Source organism: Loxodonta africana, chromosome 3, assembly GCF_030014295.1.
Source record: "Loxodonta africana isolate mLoxAfr1 chromosome 3, mLoxAfr1.hap2, whole genome shotgun sequence".
NCBI classification, from domain to species: domain Eukaryota; kingdom Metazoa; phylum Chordata; class Mammalia; order Proboscidea; family Elephantidae; genus Loxodonta; species Loxodonta africana.
In genome coordinates, this window is record NC_087344.1 from 201,156,547 (window position 1) to 201,182,621 (window position 26,075).

The following is a 26,075-nucleotide window of genomic DNA, read 5'->3' on the forward strand; positions in this document are numbered from 1 at the left end:
TAGGTTTGAACTGTCGACCTGTAGGTTAGCAGCCTAGCGCTTAACCATTGTGCCACCAGGGCTACTCACATGCACTCTCCCTCAACAATTTTGATACAAGTGTTAGGAGCTCCTTTTATTGGAGGATTTCAAAGCACCTTTCTTCTTACTCTTTCTATGAGCCCAAGAGTCATTTTGCTAGCTCATGAAGGAAGACGGGTGGTCCAGGAGTGCAGGTTTGCAAACTGGAGACAGCCTGTCTCCTACCATGTGGCATTAAACCTTAAGACCAAGGTGTTCTACTAGCAACCCCAGGTCATCGTCATTAATCAGAGCAACAGCACAGTAATTTCATACCCCCACCTCTTATGACAAAAAGTCAAATTCAGTTTTTTAAAGTTTACACAACTGTAATTTTTGATGGTTTGGTGTGTAAACAATTCTGTGACATTTTAGTTTAAGACAGAATAGGCTAGAGGGCACTCAAGCTGGGAAGACCACACATGGCTGCTAGTGGTTTTTCTTGGTTTAAACTAGTTCAGGAGAGCAAAAAAATCAAAAACCAAACCTACTGCCATTAAGTCAGTTCTGACTCATGGCGACCCCATGTGTTACAGAGTAGAATTGTTCTGTGGGGTTTTCGTGGCTGTAATCTTTTACGGAAGCAGATTGCCAGACCCTTCTGCTGTAGTGCCGCTGAGTGAGTTCGAACCATGAACCTTTGAGTACAAACAGTTTGCACCACCCAGGGGCCTAGTTCAGGAGAGGAGAGCAATGAAATTCTGCAAAAGACAGCATGAAAGTACACATTGGCTACCAACCTCTGAGAACCTCCAAGCTGCTAATTCAGGCCCTAATGTCCTGGTTGGCCATGGTTATTTCATGCTTGCTACAGCCTTGCTAGGATTAGAGGCAGCTGTTACATAGCAGAAAAGCCCAGAACTAAGTCAACTACATAATTGGTTTTGTCCCTTTGTGCCATTCTGACTCCCCTGTACCTCAGTTTCTCCTCTGAATAAAACGACTAGTAATAGTTCTCGTGAGAATAAAAGTAAATGTAAAAATGGCCAGTGAGCTTTGCCAGAATATCCACATATATTGGCCGCAGGCCACACCCCCAAGGAAACTCCCTTTCAACTGATTGGTTACTCATAGCAGATCCCATCATAAAGGCGATCACATTATATCAGATCTCATCATGGAGGTGATTACCCCGTTATATAGCTGTCAAACTATATCATAACTGTCAAACCACTGAGAATCAAGGCCCAGCCAAGTTGACCCACAACTTGAACAATCACAGAACCCTAACAAGGAGATTGGTCAGTTTTGCCATCCCACTAGGCTCAAAATGAGCCATCCCAGAGGTGGATGGGGGGATCTTACTACCACCAAGAAGAGGAGCCAGAAACAGAGTGTGTCCTTTGGACACTGGGTCCCTGTACTGAGAACCTCCTAGACCCAGGAGACAGAGAGAGAGAGAGCTATAACACTGGAGACAATGCAAGATGGCTAGAAGCAGTGCCAGAGAGACTGCAGCAGAACCAGGAGACTGGCTTGAGACAGTGCAGTGGGCATCCTGGGCCACGGACCGAGACAGCTGAGTACCTTTGGGCCAAGGTTTACTGGCAGAATGGGGTGCCACTGGGCACTTATTGGTGGAGCTACAGAGTTCTGTAACAATTGCTCAAGCAGGGCAGAGGCTAGGCTGAGGGGCCAAGGTCCAGAGAGAGGCTTGCCTCTGGGCATGGCCCAAAACCTGTCCTGTTTGAAGAATTGTATCCTGAGTTGTTCCTGATCCTGAATTGCAACCTTTTACTTCCCTAGTAAACCCCATAACTGTCAGTACAGTCTGTGAGTTCTGTGTGGCCATTGCAACGAATTATCCAACCCAGCAGAGAAGTAGAGAGTGCCATGGGAGGGACAGCAGGTGTCAGAATTGGTGAAAAGGTTGGAGGGTGGAAGTACGTCTGACCTCCTCCTCAGAGCAATCAGCCTTGGGCTGTTGATGCTGATAATGGCTCTCCTCCCCCTTGTGAAGTTGAAAGAGGAGGTCTGAAGTTGCCACCATGCCCTTTTTACAATGGTTAACTGAGACCACCCTGGGTCCTGGTCAGGGTAGCTGTATTGGTGGGATTGTGTAGACCGCTCACACATCGTGCAGGCTGGGAGATTTTTATTTTAACTGAGCTGTAAGGCTGTCACTGAACATAAGTGGACATGACCAGTCTGGCAGAGTCAAGCAGAGTGCCACTGGAGAGCAGGCAGCCCCAAAAGAGAGAAGCGAATTTGGCTTCTAAGATTACCGTATGTCTGCTGCCCCAGAGAGCATGAGCCCATGCAAAGGACTGTGCTGAAGTGAGGGCAGCTGGAGTCTCCTCTCCGAGCTGCAGGCACCTCCTGGCCACTCAGCTCGCTACTGCCTCAGAGTTCTCGTCACAAGTGGCACAGCTGTCTTGCTGTGGTCTCCCCCAGGAGGCCAGGGTACAGCTCAGTGAAGTACCACCATCCTCGAGGTGCCTGGAAAAGGGGCCACCCTAACATCTGGTTGGTGGAACACAGAGGGCACCTTCTGTAGCGCTGAGGCTTGAGAGCCACTGTCACATGGATTGGGAGGGATGCCGACTCCTGAATGGTGGAGAAAAGACATCTCTTCAGGTAAATACAGTAAGAGCCACAGTAAATAAGGCCCAGCCTCAGCGAGGCAGATCTTTAAAGGAAAATTAAGATAGCCCCTCTGTCAATTGTTGATGTATTTAGCTGGCGCCTTGTGGTGCTAAATGCCTTGTGCTCACGATGGCTACATTACTACCCCACAGGGGGAAGGGGCTGCTGGTATGAGAGTGGTGGGTGGGGGCTCCCTCTCTCTGTGCACAGAAAGGAGGAGAAGGCCAGAGAACCCTTCTCCCCGCCACCACAAGTTCCCAACACTACCAGTATGCAAAAGCAAGTGGAGGCAACAACAACAAAAAGACCCTCTGAAAAATCAGTCTAATCGCTCCCATCTGCTTCAGTGCTGCTTCCCCTCGCTGCCTGCCAGGATGTTTGCCGCAGACGCTAAGTAGCACATTATTTTCAATAAGTTGTAATCATTTACTTGAAATCTACTTCTCCTTTAAAATGTCCCCCTGGAAACGCGAATCAGCATTTGAGAAGCCCTGCTTAGGATGGAATCATAGCACTCACGCTCAGGTTGGAGAGAAGCTAAGCCCATTTGACCACCAGGTGTATATTTGTTCAAGATTCTAGCCACCTGGACTCCGGAGGGAGGAGAGGAAGAGGTGCCATGGAAGACAGTCAAGGAGGTCAGAGCAGCTCTGTAGGTTTCATTACACAAGGGAAGGCACAGGTGTTGTGTTGGAAGAGCCGGGGAATACTGGTTCCACAGACTCTTCCTCAGAGCAAAGCATCACGTCTCCGATAAGACACCAAGCCAAGAGCTCTACTGACCTGCACGAGAAGATGCTCCTCTTTTACCCAGAGAATGGACTATTGAAGATCAAAGGCAAATTTTGCAATTTGGAGTTTATAATCTCAATCTCCTCTCTCTACCACCACCACCCAGGACTTCTCACTTAGCATCTCTTGCCCAGAAGTACCTGGGTGCTGCAAATGGTGAACACGCTTGGCTGCTATCAGAAAGGCTGGAGGTTTGAGTCCAACCAGAGCTGCCTTGGAAGAAAGACCTGAAAATCTACTTCTGAAACATCCACCATCGACCACCTTGTGGGGCACAGTCCTGCTCTGACACACAGGGTTGTCATAAGCCAGAATGGATTTGATGGCACCTGGTTTTTTGCCCAGGACGGGAACCTAGGCACAGTTAGCATCCTGTTCAGCTATCCCATCTTCCCTCTCAGTTAAAGGTTTAGTGCTTTCAGAGGCTACTTGGAAAGTATTGAGACGTAGCAAAACCCTCCTGCTTCTCATGCAGCCTGTTTGCCTGCTGACTGTGTGGCTCCTTGTGTCTGAGGATGGCATGAGTGACTCATTAACAGCAAGGCAGGTACTTGGGGTGGTTTTGTAACGAGTGGTGATGGATTGGCCACACACTGTCCCTGAAGGACCCTGACTGACCTTGGATACATTTGTGAGATGACTGTCTGGGGTCACAGGTGTTGTTTGTGGTCATGGAAAAAGAAGAGCTAATTGCCATGTGTTTTGAAATGGACCTGGAGCACCCATAAATAGACCCAGTGTCCTTCAGCTGGTGAATTTCTTCCATCACCAAAGTGAATAGAGGTGATTTCATGTCAAGCAGGGTGCACTGGGGATTCAGTCTGTCTCTTTCCCTTCTCCTGTGCCCTTCTTTTACTATTCTGTACCAAAAATTCAGCAGGCTGGTTTGGGTACAAACATTATTTTACTATTTAAAAACAAAAATAAAAACCAAACCCGTTGCCATCAAGTCGATTCCAGTCATGGCAGCCCCATGTGTTACAGAGAAGAACTGCTCCATTCGGTTTTCCTGGCTGCAGTCTTCACGGAAGCAGATTGCTAGGACTTTCTTCTGTGGTACTGCTGGCTGGACTCAAACTTCCAACCTTGAGGTTAGTTGTCCAGTGCAGACCATTTATGGCACCCAGGGACTTACGATGTGAGGAAATATTCCAAATACAAGCTACATATAGGTAGGCAAGTCGCAGATACGCAGCTCAAGTAATTTGTTAGGATTTAGTCTCACACATTATTCAGCTCTTATGTTTGCCTCCGGGTTTACAATTTCATCTAACTTAGCTTTCCCCTGGTCAAGATAGACTCCTCGCTTAGCTCCCTCAGTCACAGAGGCAGCATAGTGCTCTTGGTGGGTTTCCAGATATACTACCCCCTCACCACTCAGCCCTGTATTCCCAGTCTAAGCTGCACATCTCAGAGCCACCAACATGCTGACCAGATGGCGTCTCCTTCCCTGGTCCCTCACCACAGACTTCCTGGACCTTCTACCAGCTCTTTGCTCATAGCCCCTAGGAGTACCCAAGAGAGGCCCCCCTCTGATGCCTCTTATTGTTCTAAACTCTTTTTGCAGGGAGAAGTTCTCCCCAATGTCTACTCAGGTTTTTTTGTGACTTGCCTCTAGTCATTAAATCTGCGCCTCTCTAATTTCCTCTGTAACATTCTAACCAACATAAAATAACACTGCTTTCTAGTTTTGTTTTGTTAACAGCTTGTTTTACCTTCAATTGGTTAAGCTGCCAAAAACAAACACCTTGGGGGGCGGGGGGGAGCACACCTTAGAAAAACCTAGATAACATGCCATAAACACAACAGTTTTTTTTTTTTTCTTGTTGCTGCGTTGAAATAATACAACCTAGGTAGTATAAATCAAAGAGGTTTATTAAGGATTTTAAAGGATGATTCGAATTGGGAACAACGTTCACCAAAATGAAACCACATGGCTCAAGGCAGGGGTCTTGGCCACAAGCTAATATAGGGCTAAGGCAGTTCTGATTGGTAACTGAGAATAAAATGAAAGGGAAAAATGCAACAAGTGGTAGGTACATACTAGTACTTAAATAGAATGCTGGTGCACAGTGCAGCAAGTGGAGGCTTATTGGTCATATGCTCATTAGCAACCAGGTTACATATCTTAAAGAGAAATTTCCATTGAGGCATACATTTTCTTTAGGCATCTAGTGGATATACATGTGAAAGGTTACCAAATTGGGGACCTGCCTTTAACTTCAGCCATTTTACTTTATGTCAAAAGCATTACAGAAATTTCACTCTCACACATTTCCCTCCTCTTGATCAAGGATTTTTACAAATATCCTTTGATCATACCTTAATAAGGGAGTGGGCTTAATTGGCTGTATGCTACTCCCAGGTGGCAGCTTATAATTTCAGCCTTTTGTTCAACTAGGCTGCTTTTCCATAGTCGAATATCACTGATGCCTTAGCTGCCAGGCTTATCTTCACCAGGCACAGGTTCATATCCCCAAGGTGTTTGTGTGTGTGGTGTTAGGGCCAAATTCTCAGGAATATTTGACCATTTCAAATGGCTGAGTTAAATGCTAAACTCCTCAAACTTGGCAAACACTTCTGCACTTTCTATATACATCATTCTTCTCGTAGGCATCGGGTTACTTCTCTGTGCCAATGCATTAGTGGGGACCTTTATGCAGTACTTAATGTTTCCTATCACAATGGCCACTGTCATCCAAACCGTTATTCCAGTGGGCTGCACAGATCTAATCCATGCAGCCATCACTCAGGCAACCAGCTAAAAAAAGTGTCAGTAAGGGAGAAACCTGAAGTGGTTTCTGGGATGTGTAGCCAGGCTGCTTTCTGGCATATTTGCTTAATATCATGTTCCAGTTCCTCGGAGGTATTCACCCAGGTGCAGCAAGAGGTTTTGGCAGTTGTACAAACTCCTCCCTATTGTGCTACCAGGAAGTCCAGTGCAATTTGATAATCCAGCATTACCTTGGCAAGGGAGTTCAGTGAAGTTTGTCGGGTAGCCATGGCACTGGCTATATCATCAGCTATTTGTTTCACTGTATCAGACAAATTCCTGATAGACAATTCTAGATCAGCAACTCTCCGCCAGGGTGTAAAGGCTCTTACAAATGAAAACCCTAGACTCGGGTTAACCTTAATAGGATTGTCTCCAGATCCAAGACCTCTCTTACACCAAGTGAGGAGGTCTATTTCTCCAGTCCATTGTAGACTGTCATTATATGAATATATATCTAATGGGACATCTAGTGAGCTCAAGGTACACCGGCCCAGCATATTCCAGCCATCCAGGCAGGGTGATGCCTAAGCGTAGGGCTCAACCCTTGTGTTCGGTCTCCTTTTACTGAGGTAATCTGATCCTCCACACAAAAATACATATTCGTAAGGAGCACAAATCATGTTATTTCCTGTGTAATTATGTGGGCAGGGGATGCTTTAATTAACTCGCTCAAGCTAGTGTTCAGTTACGGAGTCATTACAGACAGACAACCATCCTGTCTTTAGAGGGTTCCAGAGCCTAGTACAGAGGAAGGGGTGAGCCAGTATTGTTTAAACAGGTAATTCCTTGCCTTATTTGATAACATCCCAAAGTATCTAGGGAATTCTCTGTGATGGAGCGAGTAGTGAATTCGGCAAGCAACGTGAAAACCTCTGAGTTTTATGAAGCAGGCCCTGAGGTGTTCTGTAACCTGGTTGGGCATTATGGACTGGTTTAAATTATAGCATGCTACCTGAAGCTGTGCTGACAACGAGGAGTATGCCAAAATCTGACTCGTATAGTTTGTTTAAAGTAACAGTAAGGCTAATAGTAGCTTCAGGGATGTGGCTATAGTTGTTGACTGGAATTGCAAAGGAGTCGGAGTTTTCATGGATAGCATGTGGAATGGGGTGGCAGACTCCATTCCAGCTAGTTAGGTTGCCTGCCCTCTTCATGGCCTGGGATACCTTTACTAAGGCCTTTTCCTGCCAGGCATCAAAAGAAGAATATTTGAGAAAAGCCTCAGGATGAAGGAAAGTTTCCCCCACCCCCAAAGAATACAGTATACTAGGGCACCACCAGGCGACTGACAGTAATGAAATCAAATCCCCCTATAAATAGTACATGAGTATGTGGAGTTAAGTGTTCATGTAAGAACCAGTACAGAAAACAAATTACCAAAAACTGAAAAGAAATAGACATAGTGAAGTCTTAAAATTGGCTCAGGACATGGGAAGAGGGTTTTATCTTTTTCCCATCCAATTTATCTAACTTATAAAACAAGTGACTTCAATCAACATCAGTCAACATCATGCATAAACAACTATTTCCACAACTTCCATTAATATTATTGAGAAAATAAAAACGAGCATTTAGGGCAACTAGAAAAGGATTGGATGTCGCAGCAAGGGATAATATAAAAATTGCAAACCAAGGAAAACAGCACTAGCCACAGTAATGATTAGAAAAGTCCAAAACGTTCTGCAGGTTGCTTGGGTTGAAATACAGACCTGGTCCTGAAGTCTTAGGAGAGCGGGTCTACGCAGATGTCGTTAACTTCTCATCTAGGTATCCTTTAATAGGTTGTATGGTCCACTTGGGGCTTGCAGCCTTCTTAAGCTATGAGAGGTGTATCCAGCCTTTTATCCCCGTTTGGAGGCGAGCTAGGAGCCCTGGTGGCCCAGTGGTTAAGAGCTCGGCTGCTAATCAAAAGGTCGGCAGTTCAAATCCACCAGCTGCTCCTTGGGAACGCTATGGGGCAGTTCTACTCTGTCCTGTAGGGTCGCTATGAGTCGCAATCAACTCGACAGCAACAGGTATGGTTTGGTGTTTGGAGGGAGCTTGCATGGCTGTGTGAGACCAATCAGTTCCGCTCCGCAATCAATTCCACTCATCAGGCTGAAGAAACTTCTGGAAGCAGTCCACTTTCAAGAATCTCAGTGGAGGTGGTTAGAGTGTAACCTCCCTGATAACAAGAGTCCATTAAAATCTGAATTGTCACGAGGAGCTTCTTATGGGTCAGGTCCAATGGTTAATAAATGGTCAGAACATCTATGCAGTTATGGGGTGGGGATTTCCTTATCACCTGGTGAGGGCATAAGAGTTGCTGGATTTAGTCCAAGGGCAGTATATAAGCAAATGTGTAGGGTGGCCAATAAAACAGCCTCATAGGAGGTCATCCTGCTGGTTGACAAATGCTGTGTTAAACTCAAATTCGAAAGAGCAGATAGTGCGTGAGGAACGCATACATGAAGGTCATTTTCCAGCACAACATCTGCACTAGTCTCCACTAGCTGGGCCGTGGCCTCAACAGCCCCAAGGCATGGTGGATATTCCCTGGCTACCAGCTCCAGCCAGACACTGTAATATGCAGCTAGTCTCCCTTGCCCTGCCTGCTCCTGGGTTAATTTCCATTTACCTTATGCACACAAAGAAAAATGAAGCTTAGAATTAGGAAATCCTAAAGTAGGGGTAGAGGCAAGGGGCCTGTTGGGGAAGAGGCAGGGTCCTTGCTGGGTGCAGCCTGATGTTGCGGCAACTGCAGAGCCATTAATTAGTTCTGATTCATATGAGGAGTCATCAGTTCAGTTTGTCCGGTTTGCTTGCCCTGTTCCAAACTCTGAGATAATTTATGTGCTAAATTATAAATTAGCAAGGTTGGTGGTAGTAGCTCTTTCTCAATTTAGCCCATGGTGTTTAACTAATTTTGGCAGTTCAGGTCTAGCCTATTTACAAACATTGAATTAAAAACCACCTTTGCCCCATCTTCTGTCAGAGCTAATCCTGAATGCTGAGTAAAAAGTTTAGCTAATCCATCCCTGAATTATGCCCATTTTCTCCTTTGTGGGCAAGCATGGAGTGTCTCCAGTGGGTAGCTCCTCCACAGACCCCAAGGTGAGAGCTACTGATTGTCTGGTTTTTATTACTGTTCATCTGTGGTGTTCTGATAGCCCTGATACTGGATTTTCTTCTTCCTGTGACCCTGAGTCATTTTCCTTTGGGATTCTAGACAGACCCAAAGGAAAAAGAACTCAAAACATATTTTGCCCCCAACAAGTAACCACCCCACCCCCTGAATTATACACCCAAATTAACTATTTTGAAAATCATAATTCAGGGTGAGAAAAGGAAAGTGAAAAAAAAAAAAGGTCATTCATTCACAAACTGAAATGCTTCGTGTTTGTCCCAGGCTAAAAAGAGCTGCTTACAAATTTGCCTGCTGAAATTTTGTTTCAAGGTTGACTCTATCACATTCATTTGGTTTCCCTCCATTTGGTTTAAAAAAAAAAAAAAAATACCTGCCATGTTCGTTTCCTCCAAGCCTTGACAGTATGACATTAAAAAAAAAAAAAAAAAGCTTCAGACAAGATGCATGAGAACACAACCCTGAAAGAGAGAAATCTACCACACCCAGAAATCGGCCTGCACCTTCGTGTAAGACATCTCTTCACTGGAATACGGCATTAGGACCTGGAAAGCCCGCTTGAGAATTCCCAAGAGCGGAGGAGACCAGGGGGCTCAAAAGGCCCTTGCCGGCGCTTGGCGTCTGAATCCACGGTCCCACAGGGTTGAAACAGACAGATGTCGTCCAGATCCAAAATGTCCCTGCCACCAAAATGTCACTGCATTGAAATAACACAACCTCATACTCAGAGCGACCCTGTAGGGTCACCATGAGTCTGAACGGACTCGAGGACAAGTAGGTTTGGGTTTTTTGTTGTTTGTTTAGGTAGTAAAAATCAAAGAGGTTTATTAAGAATTTTAAAAGGCGACTCCAACTGGGAACAGGCTCACTGAAATGAAGCCAGGTGGCTTGGTGGGGGGGCCCTTGGGCACAAGCTAAGATAGAGCTAAGGTAGGTCTCATTGGTTATTGAGAATAAAATGCGAGGGAAAAATGCAACAAGTGGTAGGTCATTGGCTACATACTCTGGTGCAGAATGCAACAGGTGACTGTTCATTGATTATATGCTAATTAGCATCAAAGTTACATTTCTTAAAGAGAAATTACCATTGAGGCAGACATGTAGCAGCTGTACATGTCAAAGTTTTCTCGAATCGGGGACCTACCTTTAACTTCAGCCATTTTACTTCAGGTCAGAAGCCTTACAGAAATTTTTCTTTCACTTTTCATGTAGTCCGAAGGTGACCATCCTGGCTGGTCTCCACAGTGTCAACCCAGGCACCTTCCTTCCGGTTTCTTTCCCAGATGTGGCTTCCACTCCCAGTTTCAACTCATGGTGTGGGGTGGCTGCTAGAGCCCCAGCCATTATCTTCATGTTCTAAGCAATGGAGGAGAAGGAGAGAGGAGCAGGAGGCTTATGCCCTGTTTTTAAGGATACTCCCTAAAGTTTTGTACCCCGTTTTTACTCACCTATCACTGACCAGAATTTCATCACAATAAGACATGATCACACCTAGCTGCTAGGGAAGCCGGAATGTGGGTTTCTTCCCAGTGGCCAAAACGCAGATCAAAATCAGGGTTCTGTTAATGTGGAAGGGGATATGTTGAAAGAAACTAGTAGAACATCCTTTTCTTTCAGCCTTTTGCTGGTAACCTCTGCTCAGCCCTTCCCTAGGTGTCCTGTCTTCCTGGTCCCATGTCCGAGAGAGACATACTCTGTCGTATTTTACTCAGCATAAGTTGTAGCATAATTAACACGCACAGACACATACAACAATCCTATTCTCAGTGATAGTAAGAGTGGTGACAGTGGCTATGGGATGCAGTAAGTACCTCCCTCTTGCCTTGCTCAAGACAGACACAACTACCACAAGTAAAAACCAGCTGCCATTGAGTAGATTCCGACTCATGAGGCCCCACGTGTGTCAGAATAAAACTGTGCTCCTTAAGGGCTTTCAAGGGCTGATTTTTCAGAAGTAGATCACCAGGCTTTTCTTTTGAGGTGGCCTCTGGGCGGACTCGAACCCCCATCCTTTTGGTTAGCAGCTGAGCATCTTAACTGTTTGCACCACACAGGGACTCCATGACAAAATCAGTCGTCCTTTTTCTCCCCCACACTTCAACTTTGCATCCTCGTATAGAATCAAAGGAATCCCAGTTCTGTTGGAGGTAGAAGTAGAAGGAGCAAGTCACAGAGGCAGAAAAGATGGCGTGAGTTAAAACATTGTGCTTTGTTTCCTGAGTCCAGATTCCATGTCTGAGACTGACTAGAATTTGCTCTTTTCTGTCAGTGACGTCACTGCCTCTCTCTGGCCTTGGTCTCCACACCTTTATCTGTGGCCATCCTCTGGCAGAGGTGTAATCTCCATCTCTGGTTGGAAAGTAAGCCTACTCCAGCAAGGTCAAGGTGTACTGCTAGCAGTAGTGTTAGACTTCTCCTATTTGTGGCATTAGAAACAACGATAATGATAAATGCTCATGGCTCAAGTTAGGACTAAATTATCAATGTATTCCATGAGGACCTCTCAAGGTCAACAGCATATTGTATTAGAAATCCTGCCTTTGAATTATTCAGTGGTTTTCAAAACCTGGGAAATATTTCTGTGGGGCACAATGCTCTTTATTTTAAACTTTGTTCTGGTGAAATTGTTTAGAAAGTTGGGGGGGGGAGACAGTTTTGCTATGACACATTGCATTGGATCAGTCTGCTGCAAAAGACCTCTTTAAAGTATTAAAATCAAAGATGTCGCCTTAAAGACTAAGGTACACCTGACCCAAGCCGTGGTGTTTTCAAAAGCCTCATATGCATGTGAAAGCTGGACAGTGAATAAGGAAGACTGAAGAAGAATTGACACCTTTGAGTTATGGTGTTGGTAAAGGATATTGAATATACCGTGGACTGCCAAAAGAAGGAGCAAATCTGCCTTGGAAGAAGTACAACCAGAATGGTCCTTAGAAGCAAGAATGGCAAGACTCTATCTCACATACTTTGAACATGTTACCAGGAGGGACCAGTCCCTGGAGAAGGACATCATGCTTGGTAAAGTAGAAGGTCATAAAAAAAGAGGAAGACCCTCAATGAGATGGATTGACACAGTGGCTGTAACAATGGGTTTAAACACAATAGTCATGAGGATGGCGCAGGACCGGGTGGTGTTCCGTTCTGTTGTACGTAGGGTGACTGTGAGTCGGAAATGACTGGACAGCACCTAACAACTTCCCAGTTTGCAAATATGGGAAGGAGTGTTCTGCTTGTCACTAAGAGCTGGAGCAGCATTTGTGTTTCTGAGACAGCAGTGATGATGTCAGTGTGGCAATTCCGCACATGATACAAATGCTACAACGTCCAGTTCTTTTCATTTTTTAAGGGTGAAGTTTCTCTGTGTCTCAGCATAGGAGAGGAATGAGTCATATTGATCAAGGCAAGATGATTGTGAGGTCTGAATCCCACCCAAAAACACACGTTTCCTCAAACCGTGGCTATGAAGAGAGTCTTTATCCTCTTCTGGCTATAATTTATTTATTTTTTAATGGAAATTTGAAAGCAGCCATTAAAGATGACTTCCAGACTAGCTTGTCTGACACAAGGTGAGATTGCTTCAGAGCTAAGTGTTTCCCAGAAGGGTCTTTCAGACTTCCAGAAGGTCTGAGTCTTTGGTGTGATCCCTGCCAGGCAGGGAGAACTTACGAGCTTTCTTGCTCCGGGAGATTACAGCTGACTGGCTCTGTGTAAAGAGGAAAGGCCTCAGATTTCAGAGGCAGTGGTCTTTTTAATGTGCTTCAAAAAAGAAGAGCAAGAAAGGAATATAAAGAGGAGAAGAGAAGAGAGAAAGACGTTTTGAAATTTATTCTGCTGGCTGGAGGATCGATTTCTTGGTGTGTGATGGTATCAGTGTGCGCCTGCCTAGAAGCACAAGACCGTGGGGGGTGTGTGTGTGTGTGTGTGTGTATGCACGTGCACGCATACCTGTAGTCACTGAATTATCGTGGTTTCTTTTGTGTTGCTAAATCCTAATGGACAGAAACCAAACTCTTTAGATATATCCTGCTCTCTTATTCTTCCTAAAGGAACCTTCATCGATGGATTGATTCAGATTTAAACAAAGATGACCAATATACTAGTTACCAAGTGCCGCTATGTACTTTTGTAAAAATAATCTTATTTAATCCCTAACAAGCATTATGGAGTGGTTGGTATTATTATTGAAAGTTTGGCGATTAGGAAACTGAGTTTAAGGGAGCTCAAAGTCACATAGTAGGTGTCTTAGAGCTGGCTCTACGCTCAGGCACCCCATGCCTGTTTCAGTGCTTTGTCTTTGTGACATGCTACAGATAACAGAAGAGAGCCTTGTGCCCATACTGACACTTCTCGGGGGTATTAGAATATGATAGGCAAAGGAATGTATCACATATTAGCTCTTGCTATAGACCAGGTGGAGCCCTTGTGGCACAGTGGTTAAGGGCTTGGTTGCTAACCAAAAGGTCAACAGTTCGAATCCATCCGCCACTCCTTGGAAACCCTGTGGGGCAGTCCCACTCTGTTCCATAGGGTCGCTGTGAGTCAGAATCAACTCCATGGCAATGGGTTTGGTTTATAGATCAGGCAGTGTTCTAGGAGCCTAACTGAGACTCTGAACTACAGAGTATTTTCCTCCTAAGGCAAGAGAATATTGAGAAATTTCTCTTGCTTTCTTCAGGGAATGCACAGCAAGCCACCAACCAGCGGCTCCACGTGTTTCCAGCTTTATGTATCACCAAATAGGAAATGGCATCATGGATTGCCAAGTGGAATCTAGGCCTCACACAGTTTGTGCTGTCCTCCCTGAGAGTTTTTCCTTTCCTTCATCCCTCAGAGTAGGGCAACTGGGGGCCAAAGCCAGCGTGAAGTCCCGCCCTCCTACCAGCTCCTGCAGCTCCTCTTTGGACACAAGGGGCTCTCTGAGCAGCAATTCAAGCTGGAGCTATTAAGGACCAAAGCCCCTCGCCCGGGCAGCCGGCGCCCATCCAGAAAGGCTGGAGCCTGTTGCCTGGCACATTAGCCTTTCTGTGCCAGCTGGCCCAGGGAGACGGTGTGTCAGGCAGGGGCACATGTGAATGGGAGCCATGCCCGCCCATCCCCTGAGAAGTGCAAAATGTATTGTGCGCAGAACTGCAAAAGCCAAGTCCTGAGACAGGAATGACAAGAAAGATTGTTCCTCTAAAGAAAACCCAAACACATAAACCAAGCAAGACCTGAAACCCTCTCAAGAGTGTCATCGATGTTTGTTCTTGTCCCGTCTTATGAATTTTCACATTTGAAAATCCAATTTTTTTTTTCCCCTAATTGAGTATGGGATTGGTGGCAGAGATAAAGGCCTTCTACCCGATAGCAAGCTGGCTGTGGTAGGGCTTGTCACTGGCACAGAGGGCGGAAGAGAGCACATGCAGGGAATTGACTGCCTGGCTAAGAACAGGAGGCTGAGGCCGAGATAACTGGATCTGACCATCCTGCACCCTCCTTCCCTCCTTTGCTCTTTATTATAGATTAAGAAATGTTTGTTAACAGACACTTCATGCCAGAGACTCTGTGAGGTCCCATGAGGGGTGCCCAGATGAAGACCATCATGTCAGTGTCTTTCAGGAGCTCACGGTCTCGCCATGAGGCAGTAGGTGTGACCTGGGTTGTCTTGAGATGCACCATGTGGTACCGTAGATGGCACACGATAGCGTGGCTGAGAAGCAAGAGAGTTCATTTTTGCCTATTCTCATCATGGTAGTTTTTGTGGGGAAGGATTTTGAGCTGAGATTGGGCAATGGGCTAGGACTGATAAAGGGATTTCTACGGCCAAGAACGAAGATGGCTTTATCACATGGCAGAAAGAGGGAATGAAGAGAACCAGATCTCGAGGAATTAAAAGAAATTAAGAAGACAGGAGGGAGAACTTCCTTACTTTCCTCCCTCAAATCTGTCTTCTTCCTGCCCCAGAGCCCAGAGGATCGGTCGTGAGTAGGGCATCAAAAGACATTTTGTGTGTGCGCGTGTGTGTGTGTGTGTGTGTCCGGAGAGAACAGGTATCTCATTCACTCAGCTACCATTTGTGAAAGAGAGTCAGAATCCTAAGGTTGTGTTGTTGTTGTTAGGTGCTGACCAGTTGGTTCCAACTCATAGGGACCCCATGGGGCAGTGGAACTGCTCCATAGGGTTTCCTAAACTGTAATCTTTACAGGAGCAGATTGAGGGTCTTTTCTCCTGCAGAGCTGCTGGGTGAGTTCAAACCACCTACCTTTTGGCTAGCAGCCAAACCCTGTAGTAGAGGATTAAAAAAAACCCAGTTGTTGTGGAGTTGACTCCAACTCATGGCAACCTGTGTGTTTCATAGTAGAACTGTGCTCCTTAGGGTTTTCAGGGCTAATTTTTCAAAAGCGGATCATCAGGCCTCTGGGTGAACTCGAACCTTCAACCATTTGCATGACCCAGAGGCTCTGAGTGGAGGATAAAGTGTCCCCGAATTAAAGACCTAGATTTTAGTCTTGGCTTTGTCCCACTTGCTGAGATTTTGTGAAAGTTACTTTGCCTTTCTAGTCTTCAATTTTCTTCTGTATAAATTTGGAACGTGACTTCAGTATGTACCCGGGCTTCAGACTGGTGCATTCTGGTTTGACCCCATGCTGAGAATTTGCCTTTCCACCCCAGATATACTGAATCAGAATCTACATTTTAACAAGATCCTAGTTGATTTTTATCTATACATAAGGATCACCAGGGGATCTTGTTAAAATGTAGATTCAGATTCAATATACCTGGGGTGCAAACCAAAAAAACCAAACCTGTTGCCTTGGACCCGAATCTGTAGATGGCAGTAGAACTGGCCCATAGGGTTTCCAAGGAGTGGAGGTGGATTCGAACTGCCGGCATTTATGTTGGCAGAAGAACTCTTAAACACTTTGCCACCAGGGCTCCATATCTGGGGTGGAAATGGAAGTTCTCAGCAGGTGATTGAGCCAGACCAAACCAGTTCAAAGCCCTGGTATGTATAAGCATTTTATGAACAGATAAAATGTGTAACTGTGTCATAAGACCAGACTTAATGGTCTGAGACTAGAAGGACCCCGGTGGTCATGGCCCCCAGACCTTCTGTTGGCCCAGGACAGGAACCATTCCCGAAGCCAACTCTTCAGACATGGATTGGACTGTTCAATGGGTTGGAGAGAGATGCTGGTGAGGAGTGAGCTTCATGGATCAGGTAGACACTTGAGACTATGTTGCCGTCTCCTGCCTGGAGGGGAGATGAGAGTGTGGAGGGAGTTAGAAGCTGACGAAATGGACACGAAAAGAGAGTGGAGGGAGAGAGCGGGCTGTCTCATTAGGGGGAGAGTAATTGGGAGTGTGTAGCAAGGTGTACATGGGTTTTTGTGTGAGAGACTGACTTGATTTGTAAACTTTCACTTAAAGCACAATAAAAATTATTAAAAAAAAAAAAACTGCGACGCTCTCAGGAGCAAGCACTTCGCTCTGTTTATGAAACTTCAAGAGCATACTTCTGTCCCACACCTCTCTCCAAAGTTCTGACTGACTGCGAGATGGGAGGGCAACTGGGGTGGGTGAGGGGTGGGGAGGGTGGAGTGCTGCTCTCCCAGCCCCCCTCCTTGAAATGAGTAGAGAAGACTTATCTCAGGGCTCGCTTGTGGACAGTAGAGCACCCTGCAGAAAGATTAAGTCTTGGCCTTCCAATCAGCCAGAGAGTGGGAGGACCTGCCTTTCTGCGCCCACCTGGGGAGGCCGCCTCACTCACGCCCTTTCCCAAACCACCTCCCAGCCTCTCTCTCCTTTCTCATTCTTGGCCTTGGGCCCCTTGACTGCCGCCCAAATCTGAAGATAACCCTTTCTGTAGATTTACCCTCCTTTCCTCCTTACCTGTCCCACCTGTAGAAATTTGAATCTAAGCAGGGTATTTCCACCGGGCTAACCTGGGAGATTGGAGCCTGGCTGGCCCGCCAAGCCGAACCAGTCCTCCGTGAAGAAAGAGTGCCCTCTAGTGGGAGTCAGCTGGAGCTGCTTCAGTCCACGCGCTCAGGCAGGGACAAACAACCCGCACGCAGCCCTCCCGAGGATCTTGAATATGCCTTTGGGTTTGGTATGTTTTTCTCCTCGTGTGAAGAAAAATAAATACATAAATAACAGCAGGAGGTGAGTTGTGAGGACAGCTCCGACAGTGCTGTGAGAGCCCCCTAATCTTGGGAGTTTTACCAAAGAATTAACCCCAGGGCAGGCAATGGCAGCAAGGTGGGCGTGACATCAGATGCTTTTTAAAGGGCTTGTGATGGTTTCTGTATAAATCCCTTACCTGTCCTGACTGGTCTTTTACATGAGGGGATAGATTTGTGAGAAGGAAACTCCTTCTTTAGGAACTATTACCAAACAGGTCAAATATTGTGATGGGAGACCCCTTTGGAAGTAGCGTGAATTCACTGCGGTTGAGTGTGTGTATATAAATATATATATATATATATATACACATACATACGTGTGTATATATACATACACACACACACACACACACATACACGTTTGGCCATGGAAGTCTACAGGCCTGACTGTATTAAAATCCTATATTTACGGCATAAACACGGATTTGGCCCTTTAAAGCCTGTTGAGGGGAAAAGCTGTAGGTTGGGGTGGGGGTGGCTGCGAGGGTGCCCATCAGGGAAGCGGGAACCTGATCATATGTGATGGTTGCTGGATTAGGTAACAGCTCTGCTGGTTGAAATTGGATCTTGGAGGGTGAGCGTTAACATCTCTGGTATCCTGGCGAAAGGTTCATTTGAACCTTGCATGGTGCAGCGGAGGTAAAAAGGAGCTTTTAAATAATCATTCTGTCTCCTACTCGCGAGAGTGCTGGCTTCCAGCAATAAATAGGTAGCATCAGTTCTGCTTAAACATATCACCCTTTTCATTTATTTATTTAATGTTTGTGGGATTTTTTTTTTTTTTTAACTGACTAGCTGAGCAGTTTCAATGTCGGTGAATCCCAACACTCATTTTTACAGGGACACATTACGAGTCTTGCACTGGGTAGATCCGTGTGTGGTTTTATTAGTTCATCCTGCCCCGCCTCAGACCACACCAGCACAGCCCAAGTCCACAGAACCAGAATATTCTATGTGAAGTAGTGGGAGATGAGAGTTTTCTTTTAAGGTTTTCTGTCATTTATATTACTCTTTTTTGTTCGTGTTATTTTGCCCTCACATATCTGACCTATTTTCATAATGATTTGAGTAGAATTTGAAGAGTGTTATCTGGAGAGGACTGTTGGTTTTTTGTTCTTAATCTTTTCATTATTTTATTTTCTTCAAATCTCTGGTTTGGGGCATATTTATGAGTGTAAATGCAAGCAACATTGGTCATGGTGTATTGTGTTTCTATCATACTAATTATTTATTTGGGTACATTTAGAAACTAGTTATATTGTCTTGTTGTTTACTGCCATCAAGTTGTCCCCCAACTCATATGACTCCATACACAACAGAATGAAACGCTTCTCATTCCTGGACCAATGTGATTCATAGGGTTTTCACTGTCTGATTTTCAAAAGTAGATCTCCAGGTCTTTCTTCCCAGTTCCTCTTAGTTTGGAAGCTTCAGTGAGAAATGCTAAGCATCATTATAAACAAAACAAAACAAAACAAAACTCGTTGCCTTCAAGTTGATTCTGATTCATAACAACCCTATAAAACAGAACCCCATAGATTTGTCCCATGGGGTTTCCAAGGAGCGGCTGGTGGATTCGAACTGCCAACCTTTTGGTGAGCAGATGAGCTCTTAACCATTGCGCCACCAGGGCTCATACAAACCTCCGTAGACAGACAAGTGGTGGCTACCCTTGAGATGCATTGGCATCAAACCTGGACCTGGTCTCCCAGATGGAAAGCGAACATTCCACCACTAAACCACCAAAACCCAAAAACACCAAACTTGTTCCCATCAAGTTGATTCCGACTCATAGCGACCCTACGGCATAGAGTAGAACTGCCCAATAGGGTTTCTAAAGAGCAGCTGGTAGGTTCAAATTGCTGACCTTTTGGTTAGCAGTCATGCTCTTAACCGCTGCACCACCAAGGCTCCAGCCAGTGTCCCCTATATTAAATCTTAATGAATTCAAATTTCTTTATATAGTATTTACTTACAGGATTCATACAATGACGTACAACTAAGTGAAATGCTAACACCTTTGTTGAGTTTTCCCCAGATGTATCACTTTATACCTGGAAAAAAAGGTCAACTCAGAGTGAGGTGTACCAGATCCTTTCAGTGCCCTGCTACTGAAGGCTTCCACTGGTGTCCATTGGCAGACTCAGCAATTTTCCTTATGATTTTATTTAAAACCAGTTAGATTTCAAAGCCAAGAAACATATTAATTAGTTAGATGTATAGAGTTTGTGCTTCACATTGATGGTTAAAAAAAAAGAAAAAGTTGGAGCATGGATGTGGATAAAACTAAGAGGTGCTGGCAAGGGAAACCATTCTCAGAGGTATCTGTTAGGTATAGCAACATGCACAAGGTCTCATACCCAGTACCTGGAGAAACTAGGACTGGCCCTTAGGCCTGTGAATGCCTATCCTTCTGTCTCTCTTACTTCTCTGAGAACAAATTGAATCTTGCCAGAGGAATACACTAACGGGGTGAAGGAGGCGATTGTTGGCATCAGTGAGATGGGAGGAGAGGTGGGGTCCTTGGCCTCCTCTCAGACAGGCAGTGTCTCTGCTAGCTCTATGTTGTTCTTTTTTTCTTTGCCGCCATTGTTGAGGGGGAGCCCTAGTGGTGCAGTGGTTAAGAGCTTGGCTGCTAACCAAAAGGTCAGCAGTTTGAATCCACCAGCAATTCCTTGGAAACCCTATGGGGCAGTTCTACTCTGTCCTGTAGGGTCGCTATGAGTAAGAATCGACTCACCAGCAGTGGGTTTACCATTGTTGAGACCATGCCAGAAGGACTGGTTATGGAGTAAATGGGAGGGGCCTCTTGGAGTTATTCCCTCCCAGCTAAAGTGTTACCAGCCTCAGTCCTCACGAAATTTTTCCATCAGCCGCGGTGGTAGATGAGAGATTGGAATTTTGCCCCAGCATGATTTTGTAATGACCAAGCTAAATTGAAACAATTACACTAGTTTATTAAAGGGTTTTTTTTTTTTTTTTTTTGGTAAAGCAATTAAAATTCACTAAATAAAGAGAAACATCCATAAACTCTACAAACAAATGCCCTTACCTCAGAGAACTCATTAGAGGTAGAGAGGCAAGGAAGTGTAGGGGCTGCCGGACCCTGAGCCCAGCACTTGGAGGGTCAGATTCTTTCTAGCACTGTTAGGGACTGGTATTCAGTAATTCAGATTATGTTGGTGGTGCTGGTGGTGCCGTTGAGTTGGTTTCAACTCATAGCAACCCTATGTGACAGAGTACAACTGCTCCGTAGGGTTTTCTTGGCTGTGATCGTTACAGCAGCAATCACCAGGTCTTTCTCCTATGGAGCTTCTAGGCGGGTTGGAACTGCCAGCCTTCCGGTTAGCAGCTGAGCACGTCACCTTTTGCGCCACCAGGGCTTCTTAATTTAGCTGTAAAACAAAACAAAAAGCCAAACCCGTGGCCATTGAGTTGATTCTGACTCATAGCGACCCTATAGGACAGAGTAAAACTGTCTCATAGGGCTTCCAAAGAGAGGCTGGTGGATTCAGACTGGCCACCTTTTGGTTAGCAGGTGAGCTCTTAACCACTTCACCACCAGGGCTCCAGCTGAGGTATAACAACATTCGATTAGTTTCTTTGTTGGTGGTGATGTTTGCTTCAGAGGTCTTTGGCTTTGGAGATACGAGTAAATAAATTCAAGGAACAGAATAGTGTCCAAATCTTCATTACTCCTAGATCAAAGGAGTCATTTCTTGTCTCCTGAGCCTATAAAAGAAGGATTTCATAGGGGGAAAAAAGGAGTCCACAGAAGACATCCCAATGATCCCCTACCGCTGCGCCATCACTACTGTACTAAACTTATTTTACTGCAGCTGAATATTAAGAACTGAGGTGTGACATGGGAAGAGCCAGGGTACTGAGCTGTCGGTGGTTTATGTGTGGGTGAGGGCTTCCTTCTTTCCTCTCTCCCAGCTAAGCACCTTCCCTTCTTCCGCCTCCTTCAGCCCTATTCGTTCCTACATCATCAACGACCAGCAGCCCTCCCCTGTGCGTTTTACTCTGACCCGCGTGCGGACGTGCGTGGTGCACGCGTGCGTGCGTGGTGCACGCGTGCGTGCGTGGTGCACGCGTGCGTGCGTGGTGCACGCGTGCGTGCGTGGTGCACGCGTGCGTGCGTGTTTGCGGGTTGCCTGTGTGGTACGTGGCGTGCGTGTCCTGGCATGTCACAGGACTTCTCGGGTTTCAGGAAAGCAGCGCTGTAGTTGGCCTTTCAGAACAGGAATTGGCACTTCCTTCCCAACAACTTTCAGGGTTGTTGCTTGCCGTGCTTGTTAGAAGCAGGAGCAGGTAGGCACAGCCAGCAGTTACTACAGTATTTTACATGATGGAATCCCCGGAACATCTAGGTGTCCCCACATATTGGGCTCATAGCCACCTTCCTTGTCACAGCCTGGCGGGGCTGCCTCGTAGGGTTGGGAGACAACCAGAGTTGGCAACAGCCCATAGGGCTCACCAGATGCGCTCTGCCCTGAAACAGCCGTGCCTCTCCGATCCCTCCAGTGTTGTGGATCCACTTGGCCGCTAAGACCCTGCCAGCAACTTCCCCAAACGTGAGCGCTGGGCGCCTTCTCCTCGGGCTTGGACCACTTCCATCCTACCCTTACCCTTCTCAAAAGTGGTGTTTGATATTTTTTTAATGGAAAATTCTTTTAATGTTTCCTCTCAACAAAGACTTGACTGCCGCCCACAAAACGATTTGGATGAGTGATTTTTTTTTCATGGCAGGTTGTATGATGGTAGTAAAAAGAGACCGTTTAGCTCTTCTGCTGATGTGCTCAATCGCTTGATCTGAGTCCAAATTACCTCCCCCATAAATGGCCGCGGTGTTTTAATAAAAAGTGGCATCTCATCGATCTGAGCCTACACCCCGGCAGAGTGCTGGCCTCTCTGAGCCCCTGGGGGAGAGCTTGTGAAGGGGCTCACCTTATTTCCAACAGGACAGTCCTTGAACACCTGCCACAGATCTGTTTTTGGAGATTGAAGTCCCTACTCGAGGGCCAGTTTGCCTCTGGTTGTGTCAGATGTCTCTAAATTCCCTCCTAACCCAGGAAAAAGATTTTAAGACTTGACACCAGATTAACTGGATCTACCTGGCTTCGGTTATTTTGGAAATGAAAGTTTAGGCCTATCGAACATTGCAAAGAATTCAATGACTATCTAAACTCACAGAAACCTAAAAATGGAAGACAAAGACAAAAATGCTTTTTCTTGAATTAAAATTTGACAGCTTGGGGATGGAAATAAAGTTGTATTTTATTAAAATTCATTTGGGAAATGAAACAAGTCTCTTCCTTTTCTCACCCTTTCTGTTCCTTAAATGACAAATTGCAAGTAATTTGGATGTTTGTTTAGCCAAAAAGCACAATTGTTTGTTGTTGTTGTTGACTTTTTCTCCCTTGGGTTATTATTAACATTCCACCTGCCTTTTCCCTATAGTTTTGAGTATCCGGGGAGCGCAGGAAGAGGAGCCAACAGACCCTCAGCTGATGCGGCTGGACAACATGCTGTTAGCAGAAGGGGTCGCGGGCCCCGAAAAGGGCGGTGGGTCGGCGGCAGCGGCAGCAGCAGCAGCGGCTTCTGGAGGGGCAGGTTCAGACAACTCAGTGGAGCATTCCGATTACAGAGCCAAACTCTCACAGATCAGACAAATCTACCACACAGAGCTGGAGAAATACGAGCAGGTAACCACAGCATGAGGGGTTTCTGCACTCGGGTCCTTTAGGACATGGTAGGGGAAACACATTGAGAGGAGCCAGCCTTTCCCAGAAATCAGCATTATTGTGTCCAGCATTTCCTGCCTAAACACAAAGCCACTCTCAAAACTTGAGTCCAGGTAATCTCTGGTCTCAACTATTAAAAATTGGGCAAGATGGTGCCCAGCTACTACCAATGACTGCCCTGAACACAACACAACACAGAATCCCTGATGGTGTAGGAGAAAAGTGGGATGCAGACCTCAAATTCTAGTAAAAAGACCAGACTTAATGGTCTGATTGAGACTGGAGGGACCCCAGACGTCACAGCCCCGGAATCTCTCTTAGCCCAAAACTAGAACCATTCCTGAAGCCAACTCCTCAGACAAAGATTAGACGGGACTATAAGACAGAAAATGATACTGGTGAGGAGTCTGCCTCTTAGCTCAAGTAGACATATGAGCCTATGTGGGCAGCTGTTGTCTGGAGGCAAGATGAAAAGGCAGAGGGGGACAGGAGCCAGTTGAATGGACATGGGAAACACAGGGTGGAGAGAAGGTGTGTGCTGTCACATTGTAGGGAGAGCAACTAGGGTCATATAACAATGTGTGTATAAGTTTTTGTATGAGAAACTGACTTGAATTGTAAACTTTTCACTTAAAGTACAATAAAAAAAAAATGGGCAAGCTGGTGATACCAACCAACCAACCAAATCAAAATACACGTTGCCATTGAGTCTATTCCAACTCATAGTGACCCTGTAGGAAAAAGTGGAACTCCCCCATAGGGTTTCCAAGGAGCAGCTGGTGGATTCGAACTGCCAACCTCTTGGTAAGCAGCCATAGCTTTTAACCGTTGTGCCATTAGAGCTCCAACCAACCAGTTGCCATCAGGTTGCCCCCACCTAGTGATAAAGGCATTTAAAAATTTTGTGAAGTTGTAAATGATGATTTAAAAAAAAATACTAAGTCAATATGAGAAACATTCCAACGGTACCTTGAACTCCTGGACCATTTGTCCCTGGCCTGCAGTACAGGGTCTTGTCAGAGCAATAGGTCATTAGCAGAGTCACCACCTGACCTGCAGGGAGGAAATAGGTTTCCTCTGGCTGTGCTCGTTCCTTATTTAGGAGAATTCCTGACCTTCCAGGGGTCCATGGGAAAGGATGGTAAGACTTGGACTTAAAGTCCCTTGCTTTACCCAGACTCTGTTCAATTGAGAATCCTACACGTTCTCCCTTTCACTTAATATATGGTATACACCTCTATTTGTAGAAAGACTAGAAGGACTCGGGAGAGCCCCTGGAGTCAGTTGGACGTGGACTCCCATCCTGGCACACCACGGGCTATCTGTGTGAACCATTGTTCTGTGAACAGTATCCTGAAAACTGGTGGTATATGGCAAAGAATGGTAGACTTGGGTCAAAAAGATCACCAAACCCAAAACCCGGTGCTGTTGAGTTGACTCTGACTCATAGAGACCTGTAGGACAGAGTAGAACTGCCCCATAGGGTTTCCAGGGAGCGCCTGGTAGATTTGAACTGCTGACCCTTTGGTTTGCAGCCATAGCTCTTAACCACTACACCATCAGGGTTTCCAAAGAGATCGCGGTGCCATAAAAAAAAAAAAAAAATCAAAGGAAAGGATAAGATTGGCCTTTTATGTATAAATGTAAAAGGGCACTGGTGGTTCAGTGGTAGAATTTGCATCTTCCACGTGGGAGACCCAGGTTTGATTCCCAGCCGGTGCACCTCAACCAGAGCCGTGACTCATCTCTCAGTGGAGGCTTGAGTGTGGCTATGATGCTGAAAAGGCTTCTAAAAAAAATCAGCGAAACCCCCATGGATCACACTGATCCTGTTGTACAGGGATTCGCCATGAGTTAGGGGCCAACTTGAGGGCAACTAACAACAAAATATAAATGTATTCTTATTATTTTAACAGAGCTGTTTCTACTAAAGATGCCCCCGCCCTTACTCACACAGCTGAATTTAAGTGTTAATGCTGTTGCCTTGGGGAACTAGGAGCAATGCTACTTTGTTAGGAGTCCAGTGATATCCATCCTGCCTTCTTTCGCTTAGCTGACAAATATGTATGTTTTCACCATGGTCCTGAAGTTCTACGGTTAACTTATTTTCATTGGATTGTTAGGTTTCTGGACTTTTCTTTTTTGAGATCCATAAAAGAAGGTGGGGGGTGCAAAAGGTAAAAAAGACCCTTTGCAGTCTACTCCTGACTGCCTAGGTAAAAGGCAAATGCAAACTTAATAGAAAATTTAAATTTTAAAATAGAAATAGATGTTTTAAAATTTAAAGTGAAGAAAGTTCTATTATTGCACTCCTACCTCTGAAATGGATTTTTACAAAGTTCCCTCTTTTACGAGGAAGAGAAAATTGCTGTTAAGCTTGAAGCCAAGCGTGGTGAAATTCGACCATCAGATAAGGTGTAGGGGGGGTTGAAAGAGAGAAATATAGAAGTAAGCTTGTGGTGAGAACCCATGAGTCCTTCACTTTCTTGTGATAGAAGTATTCTTGCCCCAATGTTGGCAAATGTAGAAATTTCCCCATATCCCAGGACATGCTGAGCTCATGTAGTTGACTGATCAGTGGAGGTTCCGCTGAGTTGGACCATCATGTGAGAATTTGGAGTCTACCCTCACCTAATGGGATAGCCTGGGAAAAGAGGAGGGGACATTTTTTATGAATACTCCTGCCTGGCTTCTTGGGTTCCTCCTACTCAGTGTTCTTCTTATTTCACCTTTACCTAATCTCTGGCAGAGCAGCCGCCCTAGACTTGTCATCCCGGCTGATTCGCGACAGACTCCATGGGTGTAAGAAGAGCCCAGTGTGAGTT

At 45.6% G+C, this 26,075-nt stretch overlaps 1 protein-coding gene across 6 annotated transcripts in view; it reads left to right on the plus strand.

The window, feature by feature from the left end:
• Positions 1 to 26,075, plus strand: part of PBX1 (PBX homeobox 1) — a 364,215-nt gene that overhangs the window by 266,712 nt on the left and 71,428 nt on the right. For all 6 annotated transcript variants that reach the window (XR_010321590.1, XM_064282887.1, XM_003415210.4 and 3 more), the window contains one exon: positions 22,967 to 23,211. Coding sequence is in view for 5 of the 6 variants with exons in the window: in XM_064282887.1 (XP_064138957.1) it covers positions 22,967 to 23,211 (245 nt within the window). In the remaining variant the exon portion in view is untranslated. The remainder of the gene's footprint in view (positions 1 to 22,966; positions 23,212 to 26,075) is intronic.